This window comes from Benincasa hispida, chromosome 12, assembly GCF_027475165.1.
Source record: "Benincasa hispida cultivar pf3 chromosome 12, pf3_genome.v1.1, whole genome shotgun sequence".
Taxonomy (NCBI): domain Eukaryota; kingdom Viridiplantae; phylum Streptophyta; class Magnoliopsida; order Cucurbitales; family Cucurbitaceae; genus Benincasa; species Benincasa hispida.
This window is the reverse complement of record NC_143489.1, coordinates 39,626,411-39,653,732: the sequence shown is the minus strand read 5'-3', so window position 1 is coordinate 39,653,732 and position 27,322 is coordinate 39,626,411. Positions and strand designations below refer to the sequence as shown.

Here is a 27,322-nt window from a genome sequence, read left to right as displayed (position 1 = left end):
TGAGCTCAAAATTTTTGGGTTTTTAGTAGGTAAATATAATTTCTCTCTTCTCCCCTAGTTAACATTACAACCTATCATGCAAGACAATCGTTGGGGTTTGTCAGGGTGACAACAAACAACTAGGCTAAATAACCTAATTCTAAGCCTTCAAAACCATATATAAAACTACTACATACTCGATCTATAAGGGAATCAAGAAAAATTTTTAATTTTGGCTCAAAATCATGTATGCTTTCTCGTGAATAAAAATTATCTAATTAAGACCTATCATATATCTTCATCATCATATAACATGCAACCAACTCACCATACAATTCAAGGTCAACACGAAGTCCGAGCTCAAGTACTCAAGGTCTTGCCAGGCATGCATATCCAACCACCCTAACCTAAAAGATACATCGTTCCCAATGTATTTCTTATTAGAATTCCATAAAAGAAAAGACAAGGGAATAGAAAATGTCCACTGAAAGATGCTCTTGTGCAAAGTCTTCGAGCGATGGTAATGCTCTCGCTTCTTCAAATGTTCTTCTTTCTTTGTTAGGTCAAGTGGAACCTTATCAAAAGATAAACAAAAGAAGTTAAGTTAGGAAAAGAGAAAACAATAATAATAAAAATATATATAGCTTAACACATGATTGCCTATGCAAATTTTTAATGTTGGTTGATTGATGTGGGCACTTATTAAGGTATGTAAAAATTCTCATATTTCTTTCTACCTTATATCCAAAAAACCCACTAAGGTAAGCAAGGCTTTAAAAGTTTCAAGAGCTCTAGAGACAAATATTTTTGATTTTTTTTTTATCTATGAGAAAGAAAATAAAAAGAAAGATTCAAAGGAAACTCGACGATAAGGAGAGGAATACTACAAAAATGGAAGAGATGCCAGAGCGAATAACAGGATTAGATTTTGCAGTCATTAACTTATAACTTGGGGCTTCTTGAGATGAAGCTCGAGCTCATCCTTAACCCTACATACTTGTTTAAGGCATGACCGAAAGATTTCAACCTCGTTATCTCTAAAAGGATATACATCCCCTCTAGGAACTCAGCCTCAGTAGTATAGACAATGGATGATGTGATAGACGGTAACGACCCGACATTTCGAGTACTCTAACAAGGGTCATGACTACTAAATGCACTTTCCCATTCAAAACATTATGACCATTATAGAAAAAAATTATTGAAATAGGGAAGACTATTTCAAATCAATTTATTAAATCAATAAATAAACAAATAAATAAGAAAAAAATTATTCGGGGTCTCCTAAAAACATTTACAAAGAAAAAATTCAAGACATTAAAATTTTCTGTTTGACATTAAATACTAGTTTCAAAACATTCAAATGACTAAAAAGAAGAACATAGACTAAGCACGGAAGCAATTTTTCTTGTCCCCATATGGCTCTGTCATGGATCTCATCTATCGCTCGCCAGCCTATTCATGTCATTTCCTGAAAAACATGAAGGAAGAAAGAATGAGTATAACAATACCCAATAAGTGATCTGCCACCGGGTCCTCTAGGTAACCTGTTAACTAGTCTATCTAGGCATTGGTGTACACCCATCATATCAGTCATGGTGATCCCAAAGGGTCACATATCAATCATAAATGTGTTCCCGAAGGAATACGCATCAATCATAGTGTGTATCTCAAAGGTACACAAATCATTCATAACGTGAACCCAAAGAAACACACATTAGTTATAATGTGTAACTTAAAGGTATACAAATCAATCGTAATGTGAACTCGAAGAAACATGCATCAGTCATAATGTGTAACTCGAAGGTACACAAATAAGTTGTAACATGAACCTGAACGAACACGCATCAATCATAGTGTCTAAACCAAAGGTATATAATCAGTCATAAATGTGCACATATATAGTCATATGTGTACACCTACCTAGATAAGAAAAGCTAACAAGAACTTATAACTTAGCATGCATCAATTTTCATATAACTCATGTGTTATATTTGAAGGAACTCTAAAATTAGAGAACCAGTGAGCGAAAATGGATCGTTCCAAACTCCATTGTGAAAGAACATAAACATTTACAATCATACAGAAACAGTTATGCATTAAGATAAATTACAACATGCTTCTTAAAGAACAAACAAGGGATCGAGTAAACAATACCTTTGAAAAACCCTTTCTTCAAGTATCCCTCGATCGTTCAGCAACGCAACAGTCAAGCACGAACACAACGAGCCTCTAGAAAATCCTCGATCACTAGCGAGTACAACTTGATCCTCGATCCTCGAACAGAATTGGACACCACCACTCAATTATCTTGGTATTCTCAGTGTGAGAAACTAGGAGTTGTGGGCTTTGTATGGATTTGGATAGAGGAAGAATGAGGTAAATTGTAACATCCCGCACATTTTTTATATAATAATGCAATTTCAGTAACGTTATCCTTGGTAATTCAATAATTGCTTAGTTGGAGGGCATTTTTGGAATTTTGGACTTTAAGTGTAATTGCGAGAATTTAATTATTGACGTTGGAAATTATTTATGTTAAAAATTGATGGTAGGAATTAATTCCATTTTGGAAAGGGAGGGATTTTAAAGAAATAATATGGATTAAGAAAAGAATAAAATAAAATAAAATAAAATAAAATCTACTATTTTTATTTTTTTAATTTAATTTTATTCAATTCTTTTTTTTTTTTTTTCTTTTTCTTTCCCTTTCCCTTCCACTCTCCTTTCACGTGAAGCAGCCCTAAGCCCTCTTCCCCGATTCGAGCCATCGCCCAGCCACCACGCTCCATCACCCTTCCTCCACGAGCCTGCCACCTCGCCTCTTCAGCCAACCCAGCCCACTCTCATCACGTCGTCGCAGAAGCTCAGCCCCTCGCCATTTTTGCCCAACCGAAACCCTCTCAGTCGTTCTTTCCCTTTAACAACGCGCCACCCTTGCTAAGACCCGATCTGCGCTTTAATTGTCGTTTCTGACTTTAGCTTTTGGCCACCCCTCCACGCTCGCCTAGCTGCCGATCAAAACACAGCTGCTACTACAACCGTCGACTCTAGCCCTATCTCTATTTCACCACTGTTGTAGCCAAGGTACCGCCTGCGTCTGCACTGTTTGCAGCAGTCCGATCAGCTTCATTCGTCCAGTTGTGCCATTTTCTTTCTTTTGGTCTTGACCGTCGTCGCCGCTGTCATTTGGGTCTCGTTGGATTCTTGAATAATTTGGGTAAGAGTTGAGTTTTGGCTTTTTCTTTGAGGGGTTTGATTATCCCATTTGGTTTCGGGTTAAAATTGTTAATCTCTTTATGTTTGGACCATAGATTCAAGGATTGGAGATTTTGAGACATTTCTTTGGAGTTTGAGACTATTTCCAATAGAAATTTGTTCAGATTTGGTAAGTTTTTGGGTGAGTAGTTTGGTTGATTGTCGTTTGGGTTAAGAGTACTTATGAAAAATTAAGTTATTAATTTTGGATTCAAATTATGTTCAAGTTGGATTTGTGACTAGAGTTGTTGGGTTGTATTGATTTGGTAGCATGGGGTGCGTTCGGACCAACACACTTTAGTCCTGATTCAAGATTCATCTAGGCTAGGAGGAAGATTATTTTGCTCGTCGCTTAGACATAATTTTGGATAAGTAATCTTACCACTGGAACTGCCCACGGACCAAGTGTTAGTTGTATGCTAGCATGATAAATGGGTATTATGGTAAATGTTAGCATGTTGATTGACAGTATGACCTGAATCAAAGTATGTTCTAGCACAAATTCTGATTTGTTTACATACACACCTAAGTGCTTGATCGTTAGAATGTGATACTACGTGTTTTCATTAGAATGTGATACTACGTGTTTTCATGTTGATTCACTTCTTGACTTTGCACATTTAGATGTTTTTATTTTACCACAAACCAATAAACTTAATATCCCTGGTTGTCTTTATGTAACTTAAGCATGTATGTAGTGACATACAAGTGGATCGTCTTAAGTGACAACCAAACTGGTCTGTGTATATGGATATATGAGGGAATCCTTATCTTGGTAATACTATGGACGCGACCCACTTTGTGGAATAGTTACAAGTGTTGTGGCTTGTCACAGATGGTCTGATCCTAATCATTCGTGTAGGGGACATGTAAGCGGAGGCGTCCTATATAAAGAGTTTATAAGACCTGACCTCGAAGTGTTAACGTCTCGTCATATAACTCCGTTGATGACAGAGACTTCACTTCACTAGGATGACCATAGGTAACATGACCTCAATCCTGAGTGAGTTGAGAACTTCTACCATTGAGGGCGGTACTTTGATTTGTATAGGTGCGAGGGGCCAGAACGTCGACTCAAACTTACCACTTTAGAGATTCGTTTGATTTGGGAGTTGGGAACTCAACTTCACAAGATGGAGTTCACTTCTTCCCTATAGCAGGGGTAAGTAGATAAATTACACTCTTAAGGGCTGATCCCGGGGCTTGACCGATGTGACACCACACACCTTCACATGGCCCGAGAGGTGTTCACACATAGTAGGACTATGTTGTATTGTTCATTAGAGGGATCAGTGGTACTTAAGGAGTAAGATGTAACTACAGGGACAAAACGATAAATTGGCCCAGTTGTACTTACGAACATTTGTGAAGGGTTATTGTACTGATGATTGGTTATATCCAATGAACATAGAAATATATCTATGGTAAGAATAGTTCAGATGTCGGTCTTTAGTGTCTGGCAGTTAACGGATGGTGGATATTGTGGCTAAAAAGTTTAGTCAGTTATTCACGTATAGTTGGAGCTTCTAGCCATAGGTCCATAAGGTCCCTTTGGTAGCTTGGATACAAGTTAAGAATCAGTTTTTGGGTCAGTTAGAAATGTTCAAATTGACAAGAGGGAGTTCGATTATATATGATATAATTGAACTAATTAATTATATATGATATAATTAACTTTATGTATGAGATACATTAATTTGGAGAAAATTGGATACAAATATGATTTATATCTAGTGAAGGAAAAATATACGATAGTGCTTGAACGATCTCTTACCTATACGATAGTGTTGAGCGATCGCTTAATGCCTACACCCACGCGTGCTATTTACTAAACGATCATTTACTTTTTCTTAAGCGGTCGTTTAGTGCCCGATATTTACAAAACAATCGTATAAACGATCACATAGCTTTTCCTACACAATCGTTTAGACAATCACTTACCTTTCCCTACACGATCGTATACTTCACCTAAACAATCAAGCATTTTTTCTATACGATAGACGAGCCTATCTCCCACTTGCTTGATCATTGTATATGATCTCCCTTCCTCCTTCCCTCTACCAAATCTGAACAAAGCCCACCCTTTGGATTCTCACTCCGAGAATACTGAGGGCTCTGAGTGGTGGTTTCGTCCCTGTTTCCTTCTATTCATGTGGAGATTGTTCAAGGTAGACGATTGGGATTTACTAATCTATAGCTTACCGTCTAAGCGAAAGTGAGATTTTCTGTGAAGAATAAGTCTTCAATTGGAATGATCTCTCAATATCTTATTTATTGTTCCTTTGAGCATGTCAATAATTTAGCATTATGAATGCATATTAGTATGTTTGAATGTATATGTGAAAATTCTATCACAATGAATTGGAAAGATCCGCTTCTGCTCGTAGGTACTCTTGAATAAGAGTTCCTTCAGGGCTTGGGTCTCTCACTAGAATTGAAGATATTCCTACTGAAAATGAAAAGAGTCATTAATGATTTATTAATCATTTCTTCCAAAGTCATATCTTGGCTTGAAGATTGAGGAAATGGGCTCAGCTACTCATCTTGGCCTCTACAACTTAGGTAAAGATTTTCTCTCATCTAAGATGGTGTGTGTAACGACCCGGCCCCCTAAGACTTAAGTTAGGCCGTTACTAAATATATGCATGCATGGAACACAAAATGACACTCGATTATGGCGAAATAAATACTAATTAAATAAGGTAAGTTCAAAAGACTTTCATTAAATTCAAATACTAAAACAATAGTAGGGTACCCATAAATCTAAAGGATAATAAATAAGTTTGAAAAACGATTCTTAAAAGTAAGTTTTAAACATCAAAACTAAAAGTTAAGAGAAACATGAAAAGAACTTTAAATCTCATGAGCGGAAGCGTAAAAACTAGTTCCAGTGGCTCGATCACGATTTTTGCTTGTCCATCGCCGGTGCATCTCTACCCTTACCGGAAATAACAATATGAGAAAGAATGAGTATAAAATACTCAGTAAGTAACCCCACTACTGGGGTCAAGCTGGGCATCTATGTCCTCTAGATACTAACCTCTGGTTAAATATATAAGTTACTCTAGTCCTCATGGGACACATATGCACATGAAACAATAAGGAGTCTGAGTCTTATCCTACTGTAGTTAAGTATGCCCACTACCTCTGGTGAATCCTGAAGAAGACACAAATTGGTGAATCCCGAAGGAAACACAAACTGGTGAATCCTGAAGGAAACACAAAATCTAATGGGCATCTAACTAATCAGTAAGAACATTTGCACAGTCTCAACATCATAATCATCACAATACGAATCTATGACATACATATAAACTTCAACATCATGGTTCTACAACATCCAAATATACCTCAACATCATGGTTCTACAACATACATGTATACTTTAACATCATCAAATCAAATATAACCACATGGAAGCACATACCATCTCATACTAGCATTCAAGTGTCTATGTGCATAAATAAATAATTCAGATCTCAACCTAGAACATATTTTGATTATATTATACTATCAGTCTATCATGATGTCATTTTGCCATAACATTCATTTATCATGCTAGCATACATCTAATGCTTGGCCCCTGGGCAGTTCCAGTAGTAAGCTTACTTACCTCAGATTTAAGCCCAAAATAACTAACAAGTTTATCTTCTCCTTAGAATGGAATAATCTCGAATCAAAGTTCCAAAGCTGAAGTTTAAGCTGAACTCGCTCCCAAACTTTACAAACAAAGCCAACCAAAAACATAAACAGTTATTAAGTTTCCAAGTCCAAATTTTTACAGCAACATTAACCAAAACAAGATGGTTTTGAACCTCCAAGCTTACCAAAACTTGTCGAAAACGATCTTAAACCCGCTGGACAGCCACTCCAACAGTTTCCCAGACTCAAATCTAAAGCAAAAAATAATTCGAATAAGTTAACTTTCATTCCAAACTTAATGAGGGCCCAATCTTCTACTTAAAACTTCACAAAAATATCTTATCCAAAACTACCAGATCCGGCGAAACTCCAACGATGACAGAAAACTTAACCAAAATAGATCCGATGGCAACCACGACGGCGGCAAGGGCTGAGCGGTGCACGACAGAGATCGGACCAACAGTTGGCCGGACGGAGAAGCGGCGGTATGGCGTGGCTTCATGGTCGGAAGGTTGATTGGGTGAGTAAGCGGTTGGCTGGGCTACAGCGGCGACTTTCAGCGTCAGTGAAAGGGCGGAACGGTGGTGGCAGCTTTCGATGTGGATGACGAGCGGCTGGCTAGGCTGGCGGCGAGATCTGGTCGGCGTAAAACCTACGATGGCAAGCGAAAAGGTGACTCGACGCAGTTGGGTGAGACGGCAGAGGGGATTTGGGGCGGCTGTCGACTGGAGGAGGGATGAAATTTCGAGGGAGAGGGGAGGGTTGCGCGGATGCGAAGAAGAAAGGGAAATTTCGATTTTTATAAAATAATAATAATAATAATAATAAACTAAAAAGGAAATAAATATAATTATACTTTATTCTTTTCCTTATTCCACTTTATACTATTAAATTCCTTTCCTTTTCAAAAGAAAATTAATTCCTGCCATTAATTTCCAAATTGAATAATTTCACGCCAATAATTAAATTCCCGTACTTACACTTGAAGTCCAAAATCCCAAAAAATTCCCTCCAACTAATAACAATTACTGAAATTCCAAATAATAAAGTTACTAAAATTACATTATTACTAAAAAATGTACGGGGTGTTACATTCTTCCCTCCTCAAAGAACTTTCGTCCTCGAAAGTTCATTTTTGGAAAAGCTTCGGGTACTGGGCCTTCATCTCATCCTCTCGCTCCCAGATAGCCTCCTTGAATTGGTGATTCTGCCACAGGACTTTCACAAAAGCAATTTTCCAGCGGCGCAATGTTTTTACCTCTCTGGCGAGGATCTCTATAGGCTTCTCCTCGTAGCTCAAGTTGTCATTCAACTGTAAGGGCTCGTAGTCAACTACATGGGACGAGTCTGTCACATACTTCCTTAGCATCGAAAATGGAAGACATTATGAAATGAAGACAGTGCTGGGGGCAATGCAATATGGAAAGCTACGGGGCCAACTCGTTCCAGGGCCTCGAAAAGTCCAATGAATCTTGGACTCAACTTCCTCTTCCTGCCAAACCTCAGAATACCTTTCATGGGTGCCACTTTAAGAACACTTTCACACCAGTCTCAAATTCCAGGTCCTTACGTCTTACATGGGCATAGCTTTTCTATCTGCTCTAAGCTCTTTGCATACGAGCCCTGATCTTCTGTATTGTCTCATTCGTGGACTGAATTAATTTAGGTCCTAACAATTTTCTCTCTTCTACCTCATCCCAACACACAGGGGACCTGCAACTCTTCCCATATAGGGCCTTAAATGGTGACATCCCAATAGTGGACTGGTAGCTATTATTATATGCAAACTCCATTAAATGCAAGTGAGCATCCCAGCTTCCTGAAAACTCTATGGCACAGGCACGCAACATGTCTTTCAATATCTGATTCAACCGCTCGGTCTACCCATCAGTCTGTGGGTGAAAAGTTATACTGAAATCCAACCGAGTCCTCAACGCTGCCTGAAGACTTTTCCAGAAATTAGACGTGAAACGAGGGTCTCTGTCCGATACGATGGACATAGGTACCTTGTGAAATCTCACCACCTCTTTCATGTATATCTGTGCCCACTTATTCACTGAAAAGGTGGACTTCCCAGGTATGAAATGTGCTAACTTTGTAAGTCTGTCTACCACAACCCATATCACAGTGAACCCTTTGACTGTCCGTAGCAACCCCACGATGAAGTGCATAGACACATGCTCCCACTTCCATTCTAGTACACTCAATGGTTGTAACAAGCCTGCTGGTTTCTGCCTCGGGGCTTTCACTTGTTGGCACACCAAGCACTTATTGACGAACTTTGCAATTTCTCTCTTCATATCATTCCACCAGTTGTAACGTTTCAAGTCCTGATATATCTTGGTGCTGTCGAGGTGAATCGAAAATAAGGAATTATGGGCCTCTGACAACAACTCATCTTTAATATCACTAATTGCTGGCACGCACAAACGTCCCTGATAAAAGAGGCCACCTTCCACTAATACTGAGAATTCGCCTGGCCTGACTCCACCCTACAAACTCTCTATTCCAGATAAGGGTCGTCTCTCTGCGCATCAATAATCTTCTGCCTTAGACTCGGTCGCACCGACAACTATGCTAACTGTGTCGTAACCTTTCCCATAGCCACTGCAATCTCTGCCCTCTCCAGTTCCCTGCACAAGTGAATCTGTCTGGTAATGAGAGCTGCTGAATGAGCCACCTTTCTGCTTAAAGCATCTACTACTACATTTGCTTTTCCCGGATGGTACAAAATCTCACAATCATAATCCTTCACCAGCTCCAACCATCTTCTTTGCCTCATGTTTAACTCCTTCTGAGTGAAAAAGTACTTCAAACTCTTGCGGTCGGTGAAGATCTGTATCTTCTCTCCATATAAGTAATGCCTCTAGATCTTGAGAGCAAAAACCACTGTTCCTAACTCCAAGTCGTGCGTGGGATAATTCTGTTCATGCTTATTTAGCTGACGTGAAGCATAAGCAACTACTCTGCCCTGCTGCATCAGTACACATCCCAACCCCTTCTTGGACGCATCACTGTAAATGACAAAACCACCTGATCCATCCGATATTGTAAGAACTGAGGCTAAAACTAACCTCTGCTTGAGGTCCTAGAAACTGTTTTCACAAGCCTCATTCCAAACAAATGCTACTCCCTTCTGGGTCAACTGAGTCAATGGGGTGGCTATGCGAGAGAAGTCCTTTAAAAATCGTCTATAGTAGCCTGCTAACCCCAGGAAACTGCGCATTTCACTGATTGTGGTTGGATGAGCCCAACTCATAACTGCCTCAATCTTTGTAGGATCCACAGAGAAACCTTCCTTCGACACCACATGCCTTAGAAAGGACACTTGCCTCAACCAAAATTCACATTTTGAAAACTTAGCATACAACTGATTTGCCCTCAACGTCACCAAAACTTTTCGCAAATGCTCCTCATGTCCGACCTCTGTCTTGGAATATACCAAGATATCATCAATAAAAACAATTACAAAGGTGTCGAGGAATTCCTTGAACACCTTATTCATCAAATCCATGAACACTGCTGGTGCATTCGTTAGACTGAACGACATCACTAGGAACTTATAATGTCCATACCTCGAACCAAAAATTGTCTTGGGTATGTCACTGTCCTTTATTCTCAACTGGTGGTATCCTGACCGGAGATCAATCTTGGAGAATACCGTAGTACCCTGCAACTGGTCAAACAAATCATCAATCTTGGGAAGGGGATACTTGTTCTTGACGGTCACCTTGTTCAGCTCTCTGTAATCAATGCATAGACGTAACGATCCATTCTTCTTTTTCACAAACAAAATAGGTGCACCCCATGGTGACACACTAGGGCGTATGAAACCCTTGTCCAACAACTCTTGTAATTGGACCTTCTGTTCCTTCAAATCTGTCGGGGCCATCCTATATGAAGCCTTCAAAATAGGGTTTGTGCCTGGCTTCAACTCAATAGCAAAATCTATCACCCACTACGAGGGCAGTTCGGGAAGATCCTTTGGAAAAACGTCTGGAAAATCCCTCACTATTGGCTCCAAAGTCAAGGTGACTTCAGTCTCTCTAGTGTCCACCACACTGGCCGTAAAGCCCCAGGCTCCTTGATCGAATAGTCTACTAGCCTTCAATGTTGAAATCACTTTGGGTAGGACTATGGTCCCAATCCCTTTAAACTTAAAACTGGCTCCTGTAGGAGGGTTAAAAATGACCTCCTTACGGGAGAAATCTATGCTGGTATGATTAATAGCTAACCAATCCATGCACAATATCACATAAAAATCGCCCATATCTAAAATTATCAAGGTTACATCTAATGCGTGATTGGCTACCTCTACCTGACATGCTTTTATCTTTTCTGTAGCTAACATGATCTCTCTTGATGGAGTGGAAATGGACAATGCAAATGGCAAAGGTTCTGAGTCTAACATGGCATGCCTCACAAATACAGCAGATATAAATGAATGTGAAAAGCCAGAGTTAAACAAAACTAAAGCATGGTGCCCCAAAATGGGAAGTGTACCTGTCACAACTGTGAATGACTTCTCGGCCTCACGCCGAGTGGTAGAAAACACCCTACCCTGCTGTTGCTGATGACTCGGGCCTCCCTGAAACAAACTTACGGGCTGGCCCTTGTGTTCAGGCGCGTTCTTCCTTGGGCATCTATCTGACATATGCCCCTTCTGGCCACATCGAAAACATATCCTAGAGTGGCTAGACAACATCCCCAGTGTCGCTTACCACAAGTGGTACATATTGGCCTATCCTCTCTGCCAGTCACAACCTAGGAACCCTGTTATCCTCATTAACGTGGAGCATTCACTGTGTTCTGGTTCCTCTACTGATGCTTAGGAGCCCTGGGCTCAGCCTTCCTTTTCTGACCTGCAGAGGTCCCAATCCTCACGGTGGCCCATAGTGTCGCAGCATACGTCTTGAGGTCCAAGGCATGCACCATCCCTCGCAGTCCACTCCTCAGGCCCTGGATGAATCTCTCTATCCTCGCTGCCTCGATGGCTACTAGTTCAGGAGCAAAGCGAGACAGCTTATCAAATTTCTGCTCATACTCCTCCACTGACATAACTCCCTGCCTCAAGTTCAAGAATTTTGCCTGTTTGTTGTATCGGGTATTGGCCGAAAAGTACTTCTTATAAAAGTGCTCCTTGAACTGCTCCTAGGTTGCAAGTTCACCACCAGTATCAATCATCTTTTCTGCTGAACACCACCAGATTTCCGCATTACCAGCCAACATGAAGACTGCGCATTGAAGCTTGTGCTCTTCCGGGCACCTCATAGAACTGAATATTGTCTCAATAGATGACAACCACATCTCTACTTTGGTGGGGTCCCCCAACGATCCATCAAAGGGGCGAGGGTCATACTTCCGGAAATCCCTCAAATGTTTAGCCTCAAGAGATAGGCCCTGCATATCTCTATCCTGCGGTCGAGTCTGTTGTAACTGCTCGGGTGGCACCGGTTCCTCCTGAGCCTGGGTCTGGGCAGTCTGTTCTACCATCGTGCTACGAATCAGCTTTTACAGCTTTCCCATTAGAGAGGATGCAACAACTTCACTAATTCTAGCTTCCATCGCCTTTTCATCAATTTGGGTCACAGGCGAATTTGGAGCTGCCGAAACAGTCTGGCTACTCTCAGCTCTCTCTACTTGCATTTCGTCTCTAACTGTCTTTCTTGTTCTAGGTTTAGGTGCCATGTCCTGTCATAAATTCATACGTTAACTAGCTATTTCTAGGTCGCTCTTAGAAATCATGCACTTAAAACATTACATCACTGTTCTCATATATGCATTGAAACTTTTATTAGTAGGACGTACCTGGCGATGACGAGGGATCCGTTACTGGGCCACATGGATTATCTAAACTTACGTAGTAAGTCAGTCTACAGAACCCAAAACATGGGCTCTAATACTAACTGTAACGACCCGACCCCCTAGGACTTAAGTTAGGTCGTTACTAAATACATGCATGCAGGGAACTCAAAATAACACTCGTTTATGGCAAAATAAATACTAATTAAATAAGGTAAGTTCAAAAGACTTTCATTAAATTCAAATACTAAAACAATAGTAGGGTACCTATAAATCATAAAGGATAATAAATAAGTTTGAAAAATGATTCTTAAAGTAAGTTTTAAACACCAAAACTAAAAGTTAAGAGAAACATGAAAAGAACTCTAAATCTCATGAGCAGAGGCGTAAAAACTAGTCCTAGTGGCTCGATCATCCACTTGTCCATCGTTGGTGCATCTCTACCCTTACCTGAAACAACAACATGAGAAAGAATGAGTATAAAATACTCAGTAAGTAACTCCACTACTGGGGTCAGGCTGGGCATTTATGTCTTCTAGATACCCACCTCTGGTGAAACATATAAGTTGCTTTAGTCCTCATGGGACACATATGCACATGAAACAAGAAGGAGACTGAGTCCTATCCTACTGTAGTTAAGTATGCCTACTACCTCTGGTGAATCCCGAAGGAGACAAAAACTGGTGAATCCCAAAGGAAACAAAAACTGGTGAATCTCGAAGAAGACTAAAATTGGTGAATCCCGAAGGAGACACAAACTGGTGAATTTCGAAGAAAACACAAACTGGTGAATCTCGAAGGAAACAAAAATTGGTGAATCCCGAAAGAAACACAAACTGGTGAATCCTGAAGGAAACAAAAATCTAATGGGCATCTAACTAATCAGGAAGGACATTTGCATAGTCTCAACATCATAATCATCACTGTACGAATCTATGACATACATATAAACCTCAACATCATGGCTCTATAACATACACATATACCTCAACATCATGGTTCTACAACATACATGTATATCTTAACATCATCAGATCAAATACAACCACATGGAAGCACATACCATCTCATACTAGCATTCAAGTATCTATATGCATAAATAAATAATTTAGATCTTGTACCAAAACATACTTTGATCATATTATACTATCAGTCTATCATGCTGCCATTCTGCCATAACATTCATTTATCATGCTAGCATACATTTAATACCTAGCCCGTGGGCAATTTCAGTAGTACGATTACTTACCTCAGACTTAAGCCCAAAATAACTAACAAGTTTATCTTCTCCTTAGAATGGAATAATCTTGGATCAAGGTTCCAAAGTTGAAGTTTAAGTCGAACTTGCTCCCAAACTTTGCAAACAAAGCCAACCAAAAACATAAACCATTATTAAGTTTCCAAATCCAAATTTTTATAGCAATATCAACCAAAACAAGATGGTTTTGAAACCTCCAAGCTTACTAAAACTTGTCGAAAACGATCTCGAACCCACTGGACAGCCACTCCAACAGTTTCCTAGACTCAAATCTAAAACCAAAAATAATTCGAATAAGTTAATTTTCATTCCAAACTTAATGGGGGTCCAATCTTCTACCCAAAACTTCACAAAAATATCTTACCCAAAACTACTAGATCTGGTGAAACCCCAACGATGACGGAAAACTTACCCAAGATAGATCCGACGACAACCATGGCTGCGACAGGGGCTGAGTGGCGCGCGATAGAGATCGGACTGACGGCTGGCCGGACAGAGAAGCTGCGGTATGGTGTGGCTTCACGGTCGGAAGGTTGGCTGCGCGAGTGAGTGGTTGGTCGGGCTACAGCGACGACTTTCAGCATCAGTGAAAGGGTGGAACGATGGTGGCGGCTTCCGATGTGGAAGGCGAGCTGCTGGCTAGGCTGGCGGCGAGATTTGGTCGGCCTAAAACCCACGACAGCAAGCAAAAAGGTGACTCGGTGCAGTTAGGTGAGACAATAGAGGGGATTTGGGGCGGCTGTCGGCTGGGGAAGGGAAGAAATTTCGAGGGAGGGGGGAGGGTTACGCGGATGCGAAGAAGAAAGGGAAATTTTGATTTTTATAAAATAATAATAATAATAAAAAAAAAACTAAAAAGGAAATAAATATAATTACACTTTATTCTTTTCCTTATTCCACTTTATACTATTAAATTCCTTTCATTTTCAAAAGAAAATTAATTTTTGCCATTAATTTCTAAATTGAATAATTTCACTCCAACAATTAAATTTTCGCACTTACATTTGAAGTCCAAAATCCTAAAAAATACCCTCCAACTAATAACAATTACTGAAATTCCAAATAATAAAGTTACTGAAATTACATTATTACTAAAAAAATGTAAGGGGTGTTACAGTGTGCATAGAATCGTTATACGAGAGGTACATGCTAGGCAACTTCCATGTGGGAAGGCATCATGCAAGAAGATATGCTGTAGCTGAGGACATGCTTCAAAAGAGTGACCTTGAAGCGAGCAAACTCAGCCCCCATATCCTGCAATTGCCTAAAAGTCAAAACTCGAACAGTAGAGGGTAGCTAAGAAATTTGACTCCTAACCTCACTAACCTCTTCGCCCCCTCATGTAGCTTGCCTTTTAGACAATGCCCAGTATTGACGAATCTCATCTGCATGATAGAACAAGTGGACAAAACGAAAAGGAAAATATTTTTGGGGTTTTTGTTAAAAGGATAAATTTAACAAAGAGAAATCAGTTGGCTCTCAGACAAAGATACCAATTTGAAGGACTGAAAAATACTTGTCGAAGGTCATTTAGCCAATCAAATACATTTATAGAATATTGATCGTGAGGTACTAACTAAAACTTAGTAGTATTAGTTACAAGATTGGATCAAACCCCAAAAGAGTTTTATGTTTAAATTCTCTTACCTAAACTTATCTATGAAAAACATTAAAGAGAGGGGATTTGCAGGTAAATTAATTGTAGAAAATAAAGTGTGGAAATGTAATATAGCAATGAGTGAGAGACTTTTACTAGACCATTACTGAAGGATAATCAATAAGGTGAAATTTCTATCCAATCATAGATGATACCACCAAAGCTCAAGAAAAAAAAAAGAATATAAGCGATAGAATGAATAGTAATTACCCATTTGTTTTCAAAGATTTAACCCATAGCCTAAAAGAATGATATGTAATAAATAGTAGTGGATGATAATTATAAATGTAATCCATCTAAGTTCATAAAAATGTCTTGAAATTGAACCACACATATGGTTTTGAATAAAAGATTTCAAGAGCTATTAAGATTTTTACCTCAATAAAGAATACTTAAGTAAGGACATAGGTAATATAGAGAACTTGACGAGACTATTAGTGAAGAATAATCAATAAAGTGAAATTACTACTCAATCATAGATGACACTCACCGAAATTTTTAAAAGTAATATATAAGTGATACAATGAAGAGTAACTACCCCATTCATTTTGAAAGCTTAATCAATAGCCTAAGAATATGACGTGTAATAATTAATAGCAGTGGCAGTAACTATACACGTAATCGACATAGTAAGTTAGGTGACAAAATTCATAAAAACGTTTTAAAAGTATTTTTAATTAAACAATAATACATTCTTGATTCTATTATAGTTATGAAATGCTTACTAATCTCTTTTCTTTGAACATTTACAACATTGATTGAGATGGACAATTGAAATTCAACCAAACCTTAGCCACAAGAACATCTTATTACATTGAAATGCTTGTGAATATGAGAAGTAATAAATTATATGTTTGATAATTTACATATCCTTTGCCATTTCTTGTAATAAATTCGAACCAATATCTCTATTTGCTTTTAATGCAAGTAATTGGTGAAAAGGACTATGTCTCACACACAAGTGTCAAAATTGGCACATAATAAGGACCTTTAGCATTCCTTGAGATCTTCTCAAATCTTGTAAGAAATGTGATCCTACCAAAGAGACAAATAAAGTGGCATTTATTACACACAATTTTTTAATCAATGAACCATCCAATCAATGGATACTCCTTGAACCGACAGGTCATTCAGGTCAATTCCAAATTTGATAATAAATTATTGAATATACAAATAACAATATGTTTATTCCTTTAAAAGGAAGAAAACAAATGAAGTTTTTTCCTTTGATTCATGACATGACAAGAATATTTTCTTGGAAGGTGGGAGAGTTGAAATGAGAAATCGTAAAAATTACTGTTTTTGGTTTAAATTTTGAAAAATAGGTTTATTTAATTATTGATATTTCAAAGATCAATATTTAGATGCAACTTAGCTTACCATATTGCTCTTAAGTTCAATACTTCTCCTTCTATATATACATAAAAATATATTTTTTAATCATTTTTTAAAAAATTTGACACGTATCAATTTTTAATTGAGTACAACAAGGTTACATCATTAGCTATAACCAAGTATTTTTCTATTTTAAATAGGCCTTTTTAGTTCTCAAAAATATGTTTAAAAGGTCCATCTACTGAAAGAAGAACTATTAAATTAAAAAAAATATGATACATAGCTAACCAAGATAATTTAGAAAAAAAATGTCTTTTTTTAACATTTTCCTTTCTTTCTCCTCACTTTCTCCTACTGGCAAAGTGATATTGCCATGTGAGGCATCTATCTTTCTTCTTTCTTTTTATAATTTATTAGTTAATTTAGAAAATTGATCTTTTAAATCCATTCTGGAAAACTTAATAACTAATATGAAAAACTTGAAACATTATACACTAAATACACCTATTCTTCAAAAACTATGATCAGGAAGAATTTTTTTTTTCAAAAAAATGAAAAGTTAATTGTAAATTTGATGTTATTTTAAATGAACTTTGAATTTCAAAAATTTTGTTTAACATTAATTGACAAAGAAGTTATTTATTATTTTGGAAAAATTGCAAAAGCCATCTATAAACTATAGTTGTTGTATCGATTGAACCCCTCAACCTTGAATTGTAAAAATTAAACACTCAAACTTTTAAAAATGTAAAAATTGTATCCCTAAATTTTAAGTATAAAAATTAAACCCTCCAAAATATGGTAAATGTAAAAATTAAGCCCTCAAACGCTCACAAATGTAAAATTGAATCGATTTTGCTCAATTATCTCTTTCATGTTTTTTCCTTCTCTATAATTTCACTCTATACCTTCCACATTTCTCTCTAGTGTCTCCTCTAGTAATTTCCTTTCCTCCCCTTCTTTCTAGGGTTGGCAAAAATCCCTACGAGGTCGGGTCCCTACAGATTCCTGCCTCGATCAGGGTAGGGGATCCCTGGTTTGACAGGGATGAGGGTCAAACTGGGAATTCTAACCGGGTCCCCGGTTGGGGACCTGTCCCCGACTCTTATAATTTTTTTAATATATATAATTTTTCAAATAAATATATATAATATATAATTATATATATACCCTAAAAATATATTATTTATAAGTATTTATATAATTATATATAATCAATATAAATTTAAAAAAACAATGGAGATGGGCCCCTCGAAGGCTCGTTTCCCCTAGTGAGGATGGGGCAAGTACCTCCCGTGGGGACGGGGATGGGGAAACCCCCCCTCCTGCTCCGTCCCAGCTCTGTTGCCAACTCTACTTCCTTCCCTTCAATCACCCACACCCTGCCATATATACATCGCTAACTAATCTCCTCGAACATGGAAAGTCTCCATTCTAAAATACAACTTTTGATTACCACTAACAATAATTCTGGTAGAAAATGAATTTCTTGTTTATGAAAGCTCGAGGCATGTTTGAAAGTAATTCTAAAATAGTTAAAATTGTTTTTTTTTTTTTTGGTTTTTAAAATCAGTTAGAGAATACTTTAATAATTCAAAATCATTTTAGTAGTAAGAATAATACAATTAAAGTATGAAATTAAACATTGAATTGATTTTAAGTGATTAAGGTGTGTTTCGAAGTAATTTTAAATACGACAAAAGTGATTTTAACAATTTTCAAAATCACTCCCAAATATGTACTAACATTCTTCAACCACAAATCAAACTTTCTTTCCAATTTGATGTTTATGAAAACCCTATGAGATGGACATGCAATTAAGTAAAGATTGAAGGGCTGGGAGTGTTTTTTAGGAACCAGGTTCCTCAGCTGAGGATTTTGGGGTATGAATCGGTGGGGGTTATGTTTTCTCACTCTAGTTGGGTAAAGCTCAGCTCAAGATTGGTGGTTGTAAAAATTTTACCCAGGGAGGAAATGTAGTAGTGAGAGAGAGAAGAAATGTGAGTGAGAAATTGGGTAAAATTGATTCCGAGGGTTTAATTTTTACATTTATCATGATTCAAGAGTTTAATTTTTACAATATAAAATTTTAGGGTACAATTGTTATACAACCACCATAATTTAGGGGTGGTCGTTGCCATTTATCCCATTATTTTTAACGCCTTGAACTTATTAAGACACCTTTTGTTGATGGAAACATCCAGCCTAAAGCATTCACTTGACCTTCAATGGAATTTATATTTTTGGGAAGTGGTCAACTGCATAACAATTAGAATTACACATTAGTATGGTATTTTCTACAAACACTCCGATGTTTAAGTTAATTTTTAATACAATGATCAAAATAAACTTTTAGGGAAGAAGATGAATTGGTTTTCCTTCCTCTTATAAATTGAACCCTAAAAGATTGAATCATGCCTGCAAAGGGTATGTCTTAGAAAAGAGGTAGGTTGGTTGGCCTCTGCCCCTTAAGACAAAGGCAAATCTTTTTGGCTAGATGACCCAATTGCCTCGCTCACTCTCAACAGTGCTATAATCTATCATATTTGGTGCAAAGGTAATCTTTGTGTCTATGGAGCTATCTTGCATCCTCCTCTGATTGTTAATTAAATTGTGTTATATGAGGTTTTTCTTTGTTGTTCTCAGTGGCTCGAGGCTTCTATTAGGAGGACTGGTCCACTTCATTTGGATTTTTTTTTTTTGTTGAGTTGTGTCATTTTTCAATGTATTTGGTTTTTTTTTTAATTCTTGTTCTTCTCTTAATTCATTCAGTTATGATTGTGTTTTGGTTGTGCCTTACCTTAATTGTGGTCTATTTCGTTTTATTGCAATTCAATATATTTGTGGATATATATATATATAGAGGATCGGTATGAAAATCTTAGAAGGGGTGAGTAGGGTTTAATTAACTTACTGAAAAGTTTTTTCCAAGTATACCCAATTAAACAAATTAATACACTTTTAGATAATAAGTAGTTTAAACAAGAATTTCATACAAATACATTCACTTCAAAAATATCAATAAATTGACATTAACAAATTCAAGAACAAATTTTAGCAATTAATTTTATGCAATGAAGTATATTAACAAATTTATAAAATTAAATAGGAGAGAGAAATTGACATCGGTAATTTTATAATGGTTCTACACAATCCAACCTATATCTACATTACAAGCTCCTCTTGGATATGTCACTACGAACTTGACTATTTCCACAGCTAGAGTCGAACCATTATAATGTTCTTTTTTTTTTTTTTTTTGGAAGCATAAGCCCGATCCTTTCCACAGTTAAGGATCAAACCATTATAATACTCTTGTTATAGGTTCAAGATTAACCCCTTACAAGAAAAACACACTTGACAAACTCTTTAAGATAATGGATTTAAAAGTTTAGACACTACACAAATAAATATTCACAATACAATATATCTCTCTCAAACATAAGATAAAAAGAAGAAGATGAAAAGAAAAAATTGAGAGCTTGGAGAGAATAACAATGGTGGTTTTTAGCAAATTTGAGGGTTGTAAAAATGGTTAATTGTTGTCAAAATGTGAAAAAAAGATGAAAAGTTTAAAAAGAGGAAAAAGTAGGTGAAAACCACATTTTTATTTGGATCATTAGATGTTGAAAAACAAAAATCAATGGTAGAATTTTTTTTTTAATCAACTAGTCGTTAGTAAAATAATAAAATATATATCTTTTTTCATAATCATTTTCTTATAAATCACAACAAAAATCAAAAGTCCACTATGTGTCCAACTAGTCGTTAGACACAAACATAAAATAATATAATAATATATTTTTTTTTAAAAAATCATTTTATTTAAAAACCAACAAAAACTCAAAAGTCCATTATGTGTCACTCATCCATTACTCCAATAGACACCTTTCAATTAGTCCACTTTTATTAAATAAAATCAGTTATGTCATCAACTTGAGATTTTTCTATTAAATTTTTTTTCGGCTATATCTTCTTTGTTTAAGCTCCAAACTCTAAATAATTGACACTTTAAAACACTAAACTTGTTAGTGCATGAAAGTAGGTTTGTTATCGTCAAAACATTAATTACTTAATTAATTGAGATTAGGGGTCAAAAAGCCAACAAAATATATATATATATATATATATATATATATATAGATAGATAGATAGATAGATAGATAGATAGATAGATATTTATTTATTTATTTGTGACAATTCAAAAATGTCAATATATATGTTTTATTGACAATTTTCACCGTGGTTAATACCTATAAGTACAAAAATATCAAGATCTTGAGTCAATTATTGGTAATGATAATTTATCATAGTAGATTTGACGGTGATAATTTATAATTGTCAGGAATTGTATTACACGGTCATTAAAATTTTCACTTCCTATATTTCATTTTAAATCATATTATATTCTACAAAATTGCGCTATTTGCTTGAATCTTGATACAAAATCAAATCTTTTTTTTTTTCTCTCAAATCTCACTTTATCTCAATTTTTCATTTTTCTTTTCTTTTTTGTAATTTTTTTTCACATCTCATATTGTTTGTATGGTTCCAATTTTTCCTTTCTTTTTATACTTTTATCTTGTTTCTTCTCCTATATTTCAAATTACAGGAGAATGAGTGTGATAGCACTCTAGCTTCACTTTCTTTCTTGGAGTTATTGTCTGAAAACTCTGTCTGATAATTTATCCTCTTTTATCATATCTATCTATCTTCATCTTTCATTCCTGTTGCTGTTGTTGCTTTTGTGAAAAGTTTTCGTATAATGGCTTGTTTGTCCTTAAACACTTCCTAAAAACTTCCTTCGCGGATGAGTTGATTTTCTTAACTTGTGATCCTTATACAGTTTCAAGCTCTAGATTATTTTTCATCGATCCTTTTCTTATAAACAACGAAGAAAATATTGATAGAGAGAAGCATTTAATTTGCTGAACTTAATCAAATTCTACAAATTAGGATTGGAGTTGCTTTGCTATTGTTGTAATTTTGCGTCGTTTGCTTAGCATTGAATTCTACAAACTCATTTTTTATTTAAATACTTTTGATAAAAACTTACTAAAATACATTTGAAAAGCTATTTTGAGCGATTGTTAAACACCCCAATTTCTTCCAAAATAACTTTTTCTTTTTAAAATTAAATACATGAAAATGTATTCCAAATACACCAATCACTCATCATGCACACAGTATATATACTTGTTCATAAGGGGCATTTTTGGGGGCCTTTGGGGCAATGAGTTAGTTATTATAGTCCTAGGTTATTATAGTTAGGTTATGATAGTTTGTGTTTGGGGTGTAGATTATTTTAGTTTTGATTATAATAGTATGTGTTTGAGGTGTAAATTATTTTAGTTTGATAAGGAAATAGTAAATGCTATAGCAAATAATAAAAAAATGATGAATGTAAAATAGTAAAAACTGTAGTAAATAGTAAATACTGTAGCAAATGAAGATTTTGAAATAGTGTTGACTGTAGGTAATTGGATGTTTTGAAATAGTTTTTACTGTAACAAGAGGTGGTTATTATATTTTGATGATAAATGATAACTGGCAGAAATGCCAGTTATTATAAGGCCTTTTACTTAGAATTATGAGGGCTAACAAGTAGAAAATGCGGTGATCATACTTAGAATTTGTGAAAAATTGGGTTTTGCGTTGATCAACACCAAATCCTCATTAATCCCAAAATTATGCGTTATTCCGTGTCAAAGTGTCTATTTTTGCAGCTATCGTAGGAATCAAACGCATGCACTGGAAATAAGTAATTGCAAAATCAAGTGCATACGCTGAAGCCAGGCGACCGCAAAGACAATCGCATTCGGTGAAAGCCGGGCTATCGCATAGACGAACACATGCAGTGATTGCATGCGTCCATCGCATGGAAGTTGCGGTGATCGAATGCGTCCATTGCATGGAAGTTACGGTCATTAATGAGAAGTTGCGGTGATCGAATACGGTCATTGCATGGATGTTGCAGCTACAAAGTTATAACCATAATATAAGAGTGATCGCAAGATGGGTAGAATGCGTTGATACTTCAGTTGAATCAAGCTCGAACGCATACTTTGGGAGTATCAACAAGATAAGATGATGTGGCATTGCCCATACCGCGACAAAGGCAGCAGTGAGACATAACGCAATCATGATTGCTGTTGGTGTTTGAACTCTATAAATAGCCCTTGGACCTTCATTTCAAAGCATCCGAACTTCTGCCTCAAGGCAGAGGTTTGCGATCACAGATGAGAGCATGAGCGAGATTTTTTGTGAGGATTCTTCATCTCCACAAACCAGTCCGAGTGACGACCGGAGCTTTCGCCGGAGATAGAGCTCGAGAGAGACGTCTCCACCATCCCTCCATGGCACCACCAGCAGCCTTGACGCAGAGTCTTTCATTTCTTCTTTGACCTCTATATTGTATTAAATTTTAGCTTAAGATATTAAGACACTTTGTAGTCAATGCATATCTTGATTCCTTCAATGCCATCTTCTTCATCGTCTTTATCTTTACCATCGTTTACCTCCATCGTTTATTTATCAAAGGCGATCGCATACTCAATCGTGTAGCCTAGAGATAGGACGCATGTAGCAACCCACCGGGAGGTGTGCATTGTGCAAGTATAGTGAGTTAATCTTCTTTGCTTGGTGAAAGGCTGTAGCAACGCTTGTCGATGGGTTGTTGCAATGCTTGTCTATAAGTTATATAGCCGCATCTAACTGCCTAAGAAGGTAAGAGATGGAACGCACTAAAGCAAAGTATGCATTGTTCCTAGAGATAGGCACGGTCTTATGCTCGACGCAACCATGCACTATAGAGATATAGTCATGCGGCTGACCATCGAAAGGTGTGCGATGCGTTAGTGTGACGAGCTGGGATTACTCGAGAGATTTAAGATAATAAACATTACTATGTGTTAACAATTGTTGTGTATCTACCAATTCTCATCGCAAGCCTTCCATTGCTCAATCTGTTTAGTTAGGAGTAAGAGTAGTGTGTAATCCATTAAACTTCTTCTTTTTACTTTTATTCATCGCCTCAAGCGCATTGCTTCACAAGCATTATTGAGTGACAAGTCCCTGTGTTTTGACCTCGGATTACCCGAGAAACTTGCGTTTTCGTTATACTTGGCGAGAAGGCAAGAAAACTTGTGATAGGAACGCATAGTCATTGCATACTAGATTAATGCGTACTTTCCATCTCAATGCATGACCTCCGACGTATGGGCATAAGTGCATAGCTTAAGCCATGCAGCATTACAATATTGTGTTCAACCAATTTCACCAATAATAACCTTGCCCTAAACGCCTCCTTTGAGTTCATTGGCTACCTTGCATCTTCTCTAAATGGTTAGTTAGGTTGCTGAGATGTTTCTTCGTTGCTCTAACTGACTTGGGGTTTTTATTGAGGGGACTCAAGAGAGCTAATCTCTTTGGACTTTTTCTAATTATGCTACCAAGTTCAAACTTGCACACCAAGTTGAAATATTTAGGCTTCCTTTGGTAACCATTTAACTTTTGAAAATTAAACATATTTTTCTCCCAATTTCTTATAATGATTTTTATCTTTCTAAGTAGAAGCTTTGAATTCTTAATCAAATTTAAAAAAAACAAAAACAAGTTTTTAAAAGGAAAATTATTTTAAATGAAAAATCGTTGAAATATTTACAAATAATAGCAAAATATTACCGACTATCTATGATAGACCACGATAAACTACTATCTGTATCTATCTACAACTACGATAGACCGTGATAGACTACTATCTGTGTCTATCATGACATATAGACACAAATAATATTCTATCGCACAAATATACATAGATTGTAGTCTATCACAGTCTATTTAATATTTTGCTATATTTGTAAATATTTTGGTTCATTGTCCTAAACTTGAAAATCGCCTTTTTTAAAAGTTACTTTTTTAATTTTCAAAACTTGACTTGATTTTGTAAAACACTAGTAGAAAGTAAATAACAAAATAGGAAATTTAGAGGTAAAATCAATATTTTAGACTTAATTTTTAAAAACTAAAACCTAAAGCAATAGTTAATGGCCTTAAAAGTCTCTTGTCCTTCAAGCATGGACTCCTCCCTTCCATCTTGGTTGAATTCGATGCAAGAAGGGTTGTGGACCAAATCAACCAATTTGCAATTGATCCCACTAAAGTGAGGAACTCCACTAATGAAATCAAAGAGCTAGTACTGTCTTTGGGTCCCTTCTCATTGTCTTTTTCGTTTTGCCACAGGAGTAGAAATCGTAGATCTCACTATATTGTCCGTGTTGCAGTTGATTTTTGTTGGGTTTTATGTCCTAAAACTCGTGGTTTGTAAATAATAAAACTTATTTTGAAAATTCAATAAGTTGTTATTGAATATATGAATTGCTTATTTCGTTTTAGAAATAAATCCAATAAACTAAAAGATCCATGACTATTAATGGATACTTGAACTTTATGTGGAGACATAAAATTGGATCAGGTTCGAGTAAATAGTCAAAATGATCTATAACATATGAATAAGGTTGGGTGTCTTATTCTGGTAACACTATCGAATGCGGCTCACTTTGTTGTTGTTGCAAGGAGTTGTAAAGTGCTAGAGACGATGTAATCCTAATTCGTACATGTTATGACATGAGGAGTAGGGGCGTCCTGTGCAATGAATTTGTACAAGATTGGACCACGAAATAAGTTACTCTTACTTTATAGCATTGTTTACTGTTTAAGACTGACCATTTCAAAATGATGACCTGGGTAACTTGACCTTAATCCTGAGCTAACTATGAATTCTTGTTTATTCGTGATTATCCTTAGATTTGCATAGGTGAGGTTTGGCTCAACAACGTCGGCTTAAGAAACTTCCATTTCAGGGGTAAGACCAGGTAGATAGCTGGGGACATAGGGTACAAGGTGGAATTCACTCTTACCCGCTTTTAGGGATAATAGAGATGTTGTTATCTTAAGTGCTAACTTCGGGTCTTGAACAAGGGCCCCACCCTCTCATTGGCCATAGAGGGACTTGGTTTGATGATTGGATCGCAAACCAATTGTTCATTAAAGGATTAGTGGAACTTATGAAACAAGAGGTAATCTCAGGGTAAAACAGCCATTTGACCCAACCATTATTACAAACCACCTGTGAAGGGTAACTTACTAATCATGGTTATACTAAGTAGAATAATATATCTATAGTGAGGGGAATACAACTCTGGGCTGTAGTGGAATGACCCAGTAATTAAGAATGAGGGTTAATTTGGTGTAAAGAGTTTAACCAATTAATCTCAGATCGTTGGAGACTATGATCTATAGATCTACGAGGTCCCTCTCCTAGCTCTAAATGGATTAGCTTTAGAGTAGAGTGATAAGTTAATTTGAAACGTTCAATTTAGAATTAAGGGATTTGTATTTATATATGATATAATTACGCGTTTAATTTTGGAATTAAACAAAATTGGAGAATCAATTAATATTTAAATATGATTTAAATATTAAATTCATGAATAAGGATTCATGATAGCGCAATTAGTGTTAAATTAATTTAATATTTGATATTAAATTAATTAGAATTAATTAAATTATTAAATTAATTATCTATTATTAATTTTATTAATTTTTTAAAATTAATAAAGATTTTTTTTTTTGAAATTAAAATTGATTTTGGAAATCAATTTTGAAAATAAAAAATGAAAAGATGGAAATTGGAAGAAGTGAGATTTCTTCACTTTCATTCTTCATTGCTCACACATTCTCCACCATGGTTTTGAGTTAATCTTCCAAGCATGAGGTGCAATTCATGCAACTATCTTCTTTGCATGATAGCCTTGCGATAAATAGAGAAGATTGAAGTAGAAATCGAGCATGCAACTGATGCAACATATGAGTTTTTGCTGAAAAGCTTGAGGTTGAAGAAGGTCTTCTTCCATGGTGATAGAGTGACTTCTTCTCCAAATTTCCTTTATTCAAGCTTATTTTGAGTCCCACAACTCAATCTAAAGCACCAAGAGAATAGTAGGGAAGACCTTAAGGTGATTCACAAGTTGATTTGGGGAAGATTTGCCACTGGAATTGAGATTCAAGTGGTTCTTCAGAGGTATGTCATGAAACTCTGTTATTAGTTTATGAGCATGCTAAATTTAAATCCAAAATTAATGAATTAGAATGCTTATTGATCCGTTTAACTTCCGCTGCTTCTTTTCTGATTCTAACAGTCTTGAGATTTTTTTTTTTTTAAATTTTATATTTGGAAGATGATAGAGTCTTTTGGGATTTTGATTTTCTCAGTTGATTGTTGAATGTTGTAAATGGGGAGTTAATGTTACTAGTTTCTATCACCGTTTGTCTTTTAATTATGTAAATTTTTTTAAAAATTTAAAAATCAAAGAATTATCAAATGGGACATT

General features: G+C 36.3%; 1 protein-coding gene and 1 long non-coding RNA gene across 15 annotated transcripts; both read right to left on the bottom strand.

The window, feature by feature from the left end:
- Nucleotides 1-232: 232 nt before the first annotated feature.
- LOC120092940 (uncharacterized) lies at nt 233-14,777 on the bottom strand. Of its 14 annotated transcripts, none has more exons than XM_090308147.1 (7): nt 14,352-14,777; nt 14,146-14,211; nt 13,931-14,036; nt 11,383-13,131; nt 7,065-7,130; nt 6,851-6,956; nt 233-553 (listed from the first exon to the last, which is right to left on the bottom strand). In XM_090308147.1, the coding sequence occupies exons 4-7, from the start codon at nt 11,582-11,584 to the stop codon at nt 538-540; spliced, it is 390 nt and encodes a 129-aa protein (XP_090164273.1). In that variant the 5' UTR covers nt 11,585-13,131; nt 13,931-14,036; nt 14,146-14,211; nt 14,352-14,777; the 3' UTR covers nt 233-537. The 14 variants fall into 14 exon arrangements, 11 of the variants coding, with proteins under 11 accessions (XP_090164273.1, XP_038907121.1, XP_090164276.1 ...); XM_090308149.1 differs by lacking the exon at nt 233-553 and adding an exon at nt 1,194-1,450; XM_090308145.1 differs by lacking the exon at nt 233-553 and adding an exon at nt 6,030-6,170.
- A 276-nt stretch (nt 14,778-15,053) lies between these two features.
- Nucleotides 15,054-16,086, bottom strand: LOC150031987 (uncharacterized). The gene is made up of 3 exons (XR_016525260.1): nt 15,974-16,086; nt 15,266-15,324; nt 15,054-15,193 (listed from the first exon to the last, which is right to left on the bottom strand). It is a non-coding gene; the product is annotated as an uncharacterized LOC150031987 (long non-coding RNA).
- Nucleotides 16,087-27,322: the final 11,236 nt, after the last annotated feature.